Below are 12,379 nucleotides of genomic sequence, written 5' to 3'. Positions count from 1 at the left end.
CAATGTAGTATTTTGTGATATTTCTACAGTACTAGAAATACGACATAGCAGAGTTTAGTAGAGTTTAATAAGTGTTTATTTAGTGAATGTATGAAGGCCCTCCTGTGGCTATTGCTTTTTAATGCAGTTTTAAAGGATTTTGCCAGAATGTGCTCTTTTTGGCTTTGAGAATCCTGAAAACAGGTGCCTCCATGTGGTTTATTGAAGAGACAGTGGTACACAGGAGTGTGAGAAAACATTGAAACATTGAAGGAAGTTTCTGAGAAATTAAGAACATAACAATAATCCTAAACTAAGAATTTATACATACTGAGAATCTTCACATTAGTAACATTACTATAGTATAGTTTGGGAAAAACAACCAGTCCTTGGAGACAATATAAGCAAATGCAATGACAAATTCTGGACCAGAATTCTGTGTGGTAACACCAGTCAGCTGGGGAGTTGTCAGGTTTGGGGAGTGGAAGATCTTACTGGACAAAAGCCACCTCTGCATCTTCCCAGTGGCTGTGTGAAGTGCCACAGGCTTTAGGTTTGATAAATGTAAATATGTGGGCTGAATTCCTGGGAAAGAGGACATTTGCCATGTTATTATTATTCATTTATATCTTCATAGGAATCATATGCAATTCATTTTCTTAAAAGAAGGCTTCAAGAGGGACATATAGAAAAACTTTAGACCTTGATGCTTAGAGTGAAAAGGGAAACTTAAGAGGTAATAGGGCACTAAACATTATTTTTCTTTAATTTCCCCAAATGCTAGCACTTAGTGGACAAAGTGAATACTCTTAGTTACACAACTGCTTTAATTTTAGGACTAAGGCACCATTTTTAATTTAAATAATGTACTAGTTTTGTTTAAAATAGGAGCATTGAAACTGTAAGGGTTTTATTAGTCAAGGCCCTGCTCCTTGTCACTTAACTTCTCTGAGCTTTGGATTTTTCACTGAGAAAATGGGTACAACAATACCTCTGTGGCTTTCCTCACAGGTGGCTGCCCATTGAGATCCTTGTGAGTAATGTTTTATAAACTGGACAAATGAATTATGTATAATTGATGTTAGTGTAGGAAAGATGTTATGAAGCTCTGCCACTCATTATCAGTGGAGTTCATTGTTGATGGTACAAAAACCATGTTGTGCCTTGAGTCTCATGTTCCTTTAAGTTTTAAAGGAACTTCTATTAGGTTTTGAAAATGAATGTTATTGGCATTTTAGCTGAAATAAGTGTAGGTTTCAACTCTAGGCTTATATACACAGCCAATGATGCTATTTTGAAAAATAACAGATGTTCTTTGGCCACCTTCTCAAAGGATTGTTAATTCATATCAGTAATTTGGGGAGACAAGTAGGGAGGGACTATGATGCATACAAATCATCACAGAACTCACAATATCTGATTTGTTCCCCAGATTGTTTTGGCAATCAACAAATACTGAGAGGTGTTGGACCTCTCCTCTACATTCCTGTAGCTTTTAAACTGTGTAGGACTTACATCTGCAGCCCATGAGTTCCTTCAGAGCAGAGCCTGTGGCTTAGAGATTTGTGTGTTGTGGTTTCCAGGAGTGAATATTAGTTAAATCAAAATTTGGCTGAGGCTGTATATCAAAGACAAGAGGACGTGACACCTGGCAGATTTTTATCTTGAAGGTGGTACCTGCTGCTACCTAACTGAAAGGAGACCTTGCGTGGCTTGAAGTCTTCTTACCGAGTCAAAGGAGATCAAGGAAGAATGCTGGCCATGGTTGTCAAATAAATGGTTTTAAGGCTTAAGAAGATCATGAAACAGCTGGCATGAGGATAAAGAGTTATACACATTAGCAGGATGATTATGTAGCACAGGTATTCTCATCCTTTTTTAAATGGCAAGACCACTCTTAGGTAAAAATCACAATTATGTCCCACAAGGGCAATCAGGTGAGGCTGCTCAAGACCAGATTCTGCCCTAAGGCTCTAACACCTAGGTGGAACCTGGCCACCAAGGACTGAGGGGATCAATTTTTTAGCATGTTTTGTGTAAGTTAGATTTCTGTTACTATCACAAAACACTCCAGATAATCACCTTATAAATAGCAAAGGTTCACAGTTTTGAAGGCTTAATTCATGGTTGTTGGCCCTTTACCTTTTGGGCTGGAGGCAGTTGTGAGAGCATGAGTTGAGGAAACTTCTCACCTTATGGTGGTGAGAAGTGATGTGATAAAGGAGGAGGAATGTGATCCCACTGTCCCCTTCAGGGTTAAGCCCCCAAAGAATGGGAGACTTCCCACTAGGCCCCACCTCAGCCCAATAGCAGGACTTTAAGGAACAAGCCTTTAACAAGTGGGCTTTGGTCATCATTTCAGTTGCAAATGAAAGCTCACTTAACATATTCCTGAATTGGGAAAGTCAAATATCTGTCACAAAATCATGAAATGGCCTGGAACTGTTTATAATTTAGATAGAGTAAGAAGAAGCAGGGTCAAAATAATGAGTGAAAGATTGAAATAAAAGAAGAAAATGATTGATTCTTGGATTTAAAAATACTAGATTTGTCAAAGGATGTGTGTTTATAAGAGTGTCACAAAAGACTTTGCACAGTTTAAGCTTCATTTATTTCAGGAATATAGGTGATGTGATCTTATACCCAAGATCAAAGTATAAATTATATACAATATTGTACACTTATTTTAGTTTCATAAACACTGAATAATGAATTATTCATTTTAATATTTGAGTCAAACATTCTGAGAGCACACAGTACAGGAAGACATGAACAAAAGGAAATTTAGCATTAATCATTAAAAAGTTAAATGAGTATAAAACACCTTCAATTTTTACATGTGAGTTAACGTAAGACAAAAGCATTCTCTAGATAAGATGAATTTAAGGACATAGGTAACCCTGAGATATAAATGTCTCGGTATAAGCAAGAATTACAAATGGTATGCACCAATTTCAAGGCAGTGAAATTGTCAGGGTCCAAGTCAGGGGCTCCAAGAGTAAAGGGGGACTCAAGTAAAGCTTGGATCACAGAAAAAAACAGGAACGTTCCCTGGAGTAATATATACTATGAAGAAAGGGTAGAGTGGGAATTGGAACCTCAGGCCTGGACACAGGGTCTGCTGGTTGGTGGGTGGGGAAGGAAGGGACTGTGGGCACACCTTCCTCAGATGCTCAGAACCCTTTGTGGCTCTACCAGGCTCTGTGATGCAGGCCTGAGTTTATAGTCAAGCCCAGGCACCCTCAGGGCTCAGATGCCTCAGGCAACCAAGTGATTCAGATGATGGAGAATATTCTCTCTTTTCTGGAAAGCAATACTCAGCCATGGCTGAACCCTACCTTAAAATATTTGGATACTGTCCTCAGCAGCATCTTTATGCCTGGGGTAGTGTTGCTCCTTCTGTACCTGTGCTACCTGGTGTTCAAAGTGTTTTTATTGATACTCTGGAAAAAAACCAACATCCCAAAGGTAGGGACCCCCAACAGGGGTTCTTCTTGTGGCTTCCCATTTCCCTTCTCACATTAGTAAATGAGTTGGGTTGGATCAGAGAGACACATATGTGAGGTGCGAAGTAGGAATAGAGGATAAAACTTTACTCATTAGGGGAAGAGATCAGGCAGGGCCAGGGGCTCAGGGAGGACTAAGGTTTCCAACTGAAGCTTACAGACTATTTTAGGGTCTCGGTGAAGGGTTCCAGGAGAAAATGCCCAAAAGTAATCTGGTCCTGATTGACATCCTTACTTATGGTGGGTTCAAGTGTCTCTCCAGACACTTGATCCTGAATGCCATTTCTATGTCACTATCTTCATCAAACCTTCATGTTGGGAGGACATGAAGGAGGTTTGATGAAGGATAGGTGACATGTCCTAATAAGGACAGCAGTGCTGACCTCTGGAGGCCTCTGAACAGAGCCTGGAGGCTGAGATCTCTCCCCAGAACATAGGGTCCTGTGAGGGAGGCAGATGTGACTGTTGGCTCCAGATTCTATGATCTCCTTCAGCAGAGGACTTCTAATTGTGGATGTCAGAATGTGGAGCTCACTAGTAAAATGCTCTCTTAAGCTTTCTAAAGAAGGAAAATTGAAAATATTGTATTCTCCATTAATTAAGTGTAGAGTAATAATAATTGTGGAGAAGATATAGCTGAGTTTCTTCGAAAAAGGAGAATTAAAGTGAGTGCCAGGCCCTGATTCAATTATTTTTGTTCTCAGCAAAAGAAGAGATTCAAGAAGAGAAGAAGCGAAATATTCAAAGGTATGCTTCTTCTTATTTGACATGAACACTCTAAAGGTGACCCTTCATTCCTCTTCCATGAATCCTCAGGTCCAAGACCTCTGAGGATGTCAGTTTCTAGCCACAGTCTCTCTCAGGAAACAGAGCCTCAGAGGAGAGAGACAGTGGTACCTTACACAATCCTCAGGGTCCCTACTGTGCTCATCCTGGTAATAAGTAGTGATGGACATGGGCAATGGGTGCTGCTTAATAGGTGACTATGGGAGGTTGAAGAAGGACTACAGGTTGCTTTGAAGTCAGAACTTCTTTTTCCTGACATTGTGCAATGTACTTATATTTCATGGGTGATCAGACCCATCTCTGAGGAAATTGCTGAATTCAATGCTTATACCTGCTGGCTCAGAGCCTCTAATGGGATTAACTATGTGAAGAACTTCATCACTGAAGCCACACACATAAAAGCATTCTTAATTATTATTGCTCCAGTTGGACTTAAATTCTTGGGGATTTCCAACCTGGATATTAATAAGCTTTTCCTATAAAGGGATCCCTGTGTGATCATTATGTACAAACATTCCTTATGTATAACACACTGTCCTTTTTTTCCAGGTCTGAGAATGAGCCAGAGAGAAACACAGGAGTTGAAGAAGCTGTTTTCTGTTATAAGAAGGTGATGACTCATTTCTTTTCCTTCATTCCTAGTCCCTTTCTCACATGTTCTATGCATTCCCCAGGGATTCAGTACAGCATGGCCTTCTCACAGGGAGGGGGACCCCTAGCAACAGGTATGTGAGTGAAGGTCTTGGGAACTGCTAAGAGTGTGTTGTGAGGTGAAGGATATGGGCAATGTGAAGGGGGTAGGAGGTTTCACCCACAGGACTGCAGACCTCTTTTTCCTGTATGGTCCTTGTTACAGCTTTGTACTTTGTTTCCCTTATAGCCCCCTGGGCCAACGTCAGGATAGAGACAACTTGCAGTAACTGTTATTTCCAGGCAACAGCATCCAATGACTCCACAGCCCATAAATCCCCAGTCCTTCTCTATACCCCACCTGTGTTCTTGCCTGGGAGCCAACATCAACCCTTGCCCAAGACCTCTTCCCAACCTCAGCCCCAACATCTCTCTCCTGAACATGCCCAGACCCAGATTCAGCCTCAATCCCCACTCCCAATTCTGTCACTTCCTTAAAACCAGCTTAGGGTCTGTGGAGTACGTGATCTTGAACCCCAGAATGAGGCACTATCTCTGGTGCCATCTGAAATTCATGACCTAGAATACAATGTGATACAAAAACACAGGAAAGTCTGTGGGGTTTACCCTCTGTGGTCCACAAATCCCAGGAGGACTTTTGTCCTCCAGCTCCCAACACTGTGTTGATTAACCCATTCTCCAAAGCTCATGTTGCAATCTCCATCCTTCCTGGAAATTATCCCCTCTCAGATGATGTTCAGAAGAAACTAGACCACCATCTTCAAAAGAGGCATATCCAACACTTGTGGGGCCTGCCCCGCAGAGTCTATGCATCCCTGTCACTGATGCATCCTCTGGAAAAAAATCCTGAGACCTCTGAGTCAAAGAGCAGTCGTGGGTTCTCAAGAAAGTCTTTGGATAAGAGTCAGAGCATGAAAGATATAAAAAAGGGTGGCTCGAGCCAACCCAGAAACCTCCATGAACTGAGCTCAGGAATGCTTCCTCTAAAGATGGGAGAGAGGAAGGCACAGAGAGATGGTACCAAGATTGAGCAAAATCATCATGTGTTGAGTGACCGAGATAATGTTCTGGGGTCTTCCTCAAGGAAGAAACTAGAATGTCACTTGCAGAGTCCATCAGGTGTTGAGAGCTACAGCCGAAGGGGCTTCAGTAAACTTTCAGACTGCCAGCTGATGATTGGCTCACAGCCGCCCCAGCAACATCTAACAACATCTAGCTGATTGGCTCCTCTGCGGTGATGCTCATTGGGCTGTTTCCCTGCCCTTTCAGACCACGGAGCTGCTCATTGTGGGACCTTTTTGGCTCCGCCCATGCGACCCTGCCAATCAACCTCAAGAGCAGTAGGATTGTGGGAGGAAGAGGCTGGGTTGGGGGGTGTGGCTTGTGGGAAGCCGGTGGTGGCAGTTGGGCTCTGAGGGTTTTTTCCTGAGGAGCTGTTTTGTTTGGCATGTGTGGTTCTAAAAATAAAGTTAGTTTCTTTTGACAAGTGGCTCCTGAATTGTGCCCAGCCAGACTGCGGCAATCAGGTGGAACTCCAAGTACCTCAATGGTGAATCCACTTCAGAATCAACTTGAAAATGCTTTGAACTCCCACCTGAGCAAGAAGTTTCAGGAAATCAGTGAGGGTCAGATTCCTGGCACTGTGCATAGATCATGGTATTCTATCAAGTTGGCATTGCCTGTAAGTGGGAAATGCACCAGACAAACGAGTCACAAACCTTTGGCACCAACCAGGACGGACAGCTCTGTCAATACTACCCAGGCTATTTCCTTCCTCGATGCTGGCAAGAAGAGGATGATGGAAGTCCACATTTCACTTTTTCATGAGAGGTTGATAATACGGCCTTCCCAACAGGGTTCAGGAATCCCTAGAGATCTTAAATAAAAAAGATTCATATCATTCCTTTTCTCACTCCAAGTTTCCTTTTTCTGCCACCCGTATTTCTGTGGGGGATTCTAAACAGAGCATATCCAAGACCCATGGAGGAAGATCTAATGCTTTTCATGGAGACAAAGAGAAAACCAAAAATGCAATTCAAAGTCTAGATCGTCCTCTCCTTGCCAACTCAATCATGGTCAAGAAAGAACAGGCGATCCTGATAGTCTTTGAGATCAAACGTGAGCATGTACAGGACCTTTGCATAATAAAGGATGGCAAACCATCTGTTCTGCCCCAGACACAGAGCATCATAGGCAAAGCTTATCAGAAACCACCTGTAGCAGCCAATAGATGCAGCCCAAAGCTTCCCATGAGGCAAGCTGGGGTTGGACCACAGGAAATACCTAAGAGACTGAGCTTGAGCTACAGTGTAGCAAGGCCTCAGGGTAATAGGATGCCCTGGGGAAGTTCTTCCATGTCCAAGGTATCTGAGAAATCCAGGGAGACATTGAAGGCACAGGAGCTCTATGCTTGTCAGTCACAACCTCCCAGTGTCTTGACAACAAGAAAGCCAGAAAGCTCCCCAGTGTCAGATGTCTAAACTCCTGAAAATTCCCCAAAAATGTCAGTTGTGAGAGACCCTGGATTGTCACACCTTAACAATCCATTGTTTGGTGAGTTAAGGTCTAAAATGAAGAAGGGGAAACCTAGCCAGAAGGAAGGCCATAGCAATGGCATACCCCTTGTTTCAAATATCTTGACTTCCAAGACCTTCCTTAAACATGACCAGGGCACTACCTTCAAGAACATGGCAGTTTCCCAGGTCCTGCATGTCCACCTGGACAACACACAGACTAGCATGAAGCATGGGCAGGGACCCTGGGTCCCTAAGCTTGACTTCCACAAAGGTCAAGATAAGAACTGCCCAGCAACCGCTAAGACAATGACCCCTCCAGGACTCAAAACACACGAGCTTGGTGGAGGGGATGCAGGGTTGGGCACATGCCAACCCAGAAGGAGGAGCCACCACCCTCAAGACAGGACATTAGAGCAGACACTTGGGAGCAAGTCCTGCTCAACCCAGTCACTGAAGGGACCATCTCCTCCTGAAAGCTTCAGAAACCAGATGAAGAACTATTTTCAATGGCTTTATCCTAACATAAAAGGCAAAAGGCAAGAAGGTTCCCTGGAAAAGGGCAGCTCCCCATCATCACCTGTGCAGGGCAGAGGCCTAGTCCAAAGGAGAGCTGCCTTTATTGAGAATACTGACAACCCCAGAATCATGAGAGACAGTGAAAAGGTCCTGGGGGAGAAACGTGGGCACCAGCATGGAATCAATGTCACCTGCCCCCAAGAGCCACTTTTGTCCCCCAAGAAGTCTGGGAAAACTCAGCCCAAGGCAGGACTTCAGGTCCAGGCTGAGTCTGTCCACGTGCATCCTTTCAATTACAAGGCTCCTTGTTCTAAAGTAACAAGGGTCAAGTCCTGTAACCAAGAATCAGGCCTTGCTGGCCAGAGTTGTCTTAAAAGGAATAAACAGATTAGAGACTTGATCAGAGGATCCCAAACACTGAGACATTTATGGATCAAAAGCAATTCCCACGCATACCCCACAGGGATCCCAAGTCTCATCCAAGTCTCATCTGTGGGTATCAAGTGGGTCAGGTGTCTGTGCCTGCCTGTGCACCTTCTGAAGTCACTGTGTTGGGAGATCTTTCCCTACTATTTAAAGAGAAAATTCTTATCCAATGTTTTCACATAGGAAAATTTCCTTCCTCCTAATGATTATTCCTGATGGAGATTCCTGATTGTTCCTAATAAACTTTCTTAAAAGATTTGTGTGTTTTCTGTGTACTATGTTAGGTGCATGGGTTTTAGTATCCTATCGGTTGTGCTTTGGGAAGAGAAAAGTTAAGCTCTTATTTTTGCCTTCATTGGCTTCTGTAAGGTGACAAGTTCCCCAGAGCTGCTATTGAAGAAGAGCTAAGACCTGTTCTTGAATCCCTTTCTTCGTGAAATTGGAGGAGGTGGCTGTTTCTAACCTCTTAGTTTAGCCTTAATGGTATTGTCTGGCAGTCCACACCTTCTCCCCTCATGGATTGGGCTGATAAGGCTTCCACACCAGAAAAGAGAATAGAGGACAGGTATATTTTTTAGAATAGAGTGGCTTAGTCATTTTTTAAGTTGTCACTGACCAGACTGTCACCATGGGTGAACCTCTTCTGGGGGCATTTGTGGGCATTACTGCAGTGGATGCAAGGCCAGCTGGTAGAGAGAGTGGGAGGAACATGACCAGTGAAACTCCACATCATGTTCAACCACAAGAATATGATCCTACTTAGAATATGTTATACTCCATGTGTGTACAATATGTCAAAATGCATTTTATGGTCATGCATATCTAAAAATAAAAATAAGTCTGGAAAGAGGGGAGGTACTGCTTTCGAACCTGTCATGTGGGCATGTTAATGTGTTTCAGAAGCATACTGTGACTGTTGTAGGAACAGATGAAGCTGGACACTGAGGAATAGCAGGAAGCAGGTTTTTTGGCGGCAGCCAGATTCAAAATGGGGGCTTTTTGCCTCCATCAAATCACCCTCTGAACTCGAAGTCCAGAAAGTTTCAGAACTTTATATCCCCTGTAGGGGAGAGGCTCAGAGGCTCACAATCTGTAGAAATTCACATAAAAGCAGCTTTTTCACTGTTCTCTGCACCCAATTCAGGCCAAGGACATTCTCTATGAAAATCATTTTTCTCCCCTTTCCTTCACCAGCTGGTTTTCAAAGATTTCTCCACTGTTCTTTGAAATGCAAACGTCTCTGTGAATGCCTTGGGTTAGTCCTTTATCTCACTCTGCTTCAGCAAACATCTCCTACCTGAAGACACTGTTGTAGAAATTCTAGCTGATAAGTCTAAGAACAATTATGCCAAGCAGAATTTTTGAGAGTCTCTGGAGAAGCTTAATTAAGATTTTCAGAGGGAGTGCAGGAGGGAGTGTGTTGAGAGCCACAGCCAAAGGGGCACCAGCAAACTTCCAGCTGCCAGCTGATTGGCTCCACTGCAGTGATACTCATTGGGCTGTTTCCCCGCCCTTTCAGACCACGGAGCTGCTCATTGGGGGAATCTTTTGACTCTGCCCATGTGACCCAGCCAATCGGCCTCAAGAGTAGGAGGAGTGAGGGGTTGAGAGGCTCTCAGGAAGCCAGTGGTGGCAGTTGGGCTCTGAGGGAATTTCTGAAGAGCTCCTGTGGTGCAGGCATGTGTGTTCTAAAAATAAAGTTCCTTTCTGCTTCATAAGTGGCTCATGAATTGTGCCCAGCCAGACTGCGGCAGGGGTGCCACTATATGACCTTGCAATTGAAGTTCCCTTATGGGAAAATCCCTAAGGCAAATGGATCCCCCTCCCTGGCTTATTTTTTTCAGGCTTCCTGGACTGATGGCTTTGTAGAGCAAAAGGATCCCAGCTGTCCCTGCCTGAAACTGTCAAATTGTAGAAATGTCAGGGTAAAATAAAGCTGAAAGTAAGGAAAAGATGTCTTAGGATGAGTGGGAAAGTAAGAAAAACATGCACACAGAATGACTTTGTTGGTGCAAGAGGAGTTCATGCCCCTTCATCCCTACATCCTGCCCTGTCATCTTCCTCCATTTTCCAGTGTCATCCCGTCAGCACTTCCCTGAGGTTCTTTAGGGGACTGCCGAGCTCACAGGCAAAAATGTATATAGGGCTGTTTTTTGAACACGAAGTATCTGTAGGGCTGATGTCAATCATGTCATTCCTCACTTTAGGGAAAGGGCCCTTGGTCCCTTCCTTTCACTGATGCTTGTTGACAACATGCAAGATCTTAACCTTAGTGTGTACAGGTCACCTATTAGGAAAGTGGTGCCCCCTTTGACCTTCATTAATTTGGTGGAGTTTGGTCAATCTTCCCAGGTCACCTGCAGTTCCTGATGCAGTGGTGAGTCCTAGACTATTCACTAGCTTTATAGCTATTTAGGGGCTCACTATGATCATCCTCCATTTATTATTTTTATTGCTCAAGATTGTGTAAATACCTAGATTTAAAGTAGTTTACTGGAGGAAGGCAACTTCCCTTGTTGTTCAATTTTAGGGTGTTTCCTAAAGGGAATTTGAGGTAACTTCTCCAGAAAATTCATGCATGCTGGGTGTGAAAATAAAAATAAAACATGTCTACTAAAGCCCTTCACTCTACCATCCTATCTCATCTAGAATTATGCCATTGACCCTTCAGTGTCCAAATCATAGGGTTCCAGAAAGAATGTACATTATGTTGAATTCCCTGGATGGCCAGAAGGTGGAGTATCAAGGAGCCAGCAGCCAATAACTTGGTCTCTCAATGTCTGTATTGTCTTATGTTAGATCCTTTACCTCCATTCAGTTCAGTTCTTAAAATCTGCTATCTGGTGTAATACAGACAGCCTGAATTTCCACCCTTTGACCTCACCCCCCTATACTTCCAGCATATGCCCTCAATTTGTCATTGTTTTCCAATTCCAACACATTAAATTTTCCACTTACGATTTTATCCACCAAGCTCTTGTCTTCATTTTCTCACTCTTCAAAGCAGATCTCAAGGTATCTAAGGCGACCAACATTCAAAAGTCCCATTCCAAACTAATCCTTTTTATCTTTCTGTCTGGAGAAATCTGCCTTCTTCAGAAACATATTCCATATGTGACTGATCACTGTTCAATTAAACCTCACAATCAAGTGTACTGGCATCATAAGGAAGTCATGATCAGTACCATCATTTATGCATTCATTCCACAGTTATCCTGTTCTTGCTCTCAATGAGTAAACTCCTTAGAACTTAGGTTACTGATTCTTTAGTCCACCCCCTCTCCCATGCTGCTCACATCTATGACAAAAAAACTTATACTTTTCTCAAAATGAGGCCATCTTTACTGATTCATCATTCATAGAAAAACTTGAAGTCATCATATGGGAATGTTGCATTAATAAAACCTTCGAAAAATTTCCCTCCTTTCCTTCCTTCTTCCTGTATATAGAAAGAATTTTCTTTCTGGTCTGGGGTGGGGGCTCTGTGGTAGAGCACTTGCCTAGCATGTGTGAGGCACTGGGTTCTATTCTCAGCACCACGTAAAAAATAAACAGATTAAATAAAGGCATGTGTCCATCTATAACTAATAAAAATATTTTTTAAAAGAGAATTTTCTTTCCAAGGTACCATATTTAAAGGAATTAGACTTCCTGAAATGTTTTTATGGAGAGATAGCTAAACTCTAGTCTTCAAGGACAAATATCCTTTTGTCAGTTATCCTTATTGGTCCCACTCTCTCCTCATGAATCAGTCAACATCTTTCACTTTTCAAAGCTTTTCATTTCAAAAAATTTTAAACATATTTAGGCACATATAGAACAATACAACTGTCTGTGTACACTCCCTCAGCAATTATCATTTGACATGAGTGAGGTATCCTCTTCTTGATTAAAATTCCAAAATTCATTTAAATATCTTGTCATTCTTAGATGATATGGTATTATTTGTCAATACAGTCATAATCCTTTGATATTTTCATATGAGGAACATATTTATCC

The 12,379-nt window shown here is 42.6% G+C and overlaps 1 protein-coding gene across 1 annotated transcript; it reads left to right on the top strand.

The window, feature by feature from the left end:
• Nucleotides 1–7,492: 7,492 nt before the first annotated feature.
• Spata31d1 (SPATA31 subfamily D member 1) lies at nucleotides 7,493–9,745 on the top strand. The gene is made up of 3 exons (XM_076841545.1): nucleotides 7,493–8,269; nucleotides 8,878–8,945; nucleotides 9,664–9,745. Exons 1-3 carry the CDS (start codon nucleotides 7,493–7,495, stop codon nucleotides 9,743–9,745), a joined length of 927 nt encoding a protein of 308 aa, XP_076697660.1.
• The last annotated feature ends 2,634 nt before the right edge of the window (nucleotides 9,746–12,379 follow it).

Source organism: Callospermophilus lateralis, chromosome 2, assembly GCF_048772815.1.
Source record: "Callospermophilus lateralis isolate mCalLat2 chromosome 2, mCalLat2.hap1, whole genome shotgun sequence".
NCBI classification, from domain to species: Eukaryota; Metazoa; Chordata; class Mammalia; order Rodentia; family Sciuridae; genus Callospermophilus; species Callospermophilus lateralis.
This window is presented reverse-complemented; position numbering and strand designations above follow the sequence as displayed.

Coding starts and splice junctions, on each gene's coding strand:
- Spata31d1 (XM_076841545.1), top strand. CDS start 7,493: ATGAAGAAGGGGAAACCTAGCCAGAAGGAAGGCCATAGCAATGGCATA. Junction 8,270..8,877: donor ACAAGGCTCCTTGTTCTAAA/GTAACAAGGGTC, acceptor ATTGTCTGGCAG/TCCACACCTTCTCCCCTCAT. Junction 8,946..9,663: donor GAAAAGAGAATAGAGGACAG/GTATATTTTTTA, acceptor ACTCTGCTTCAG/CAAACATCTCCTACCTGAAG.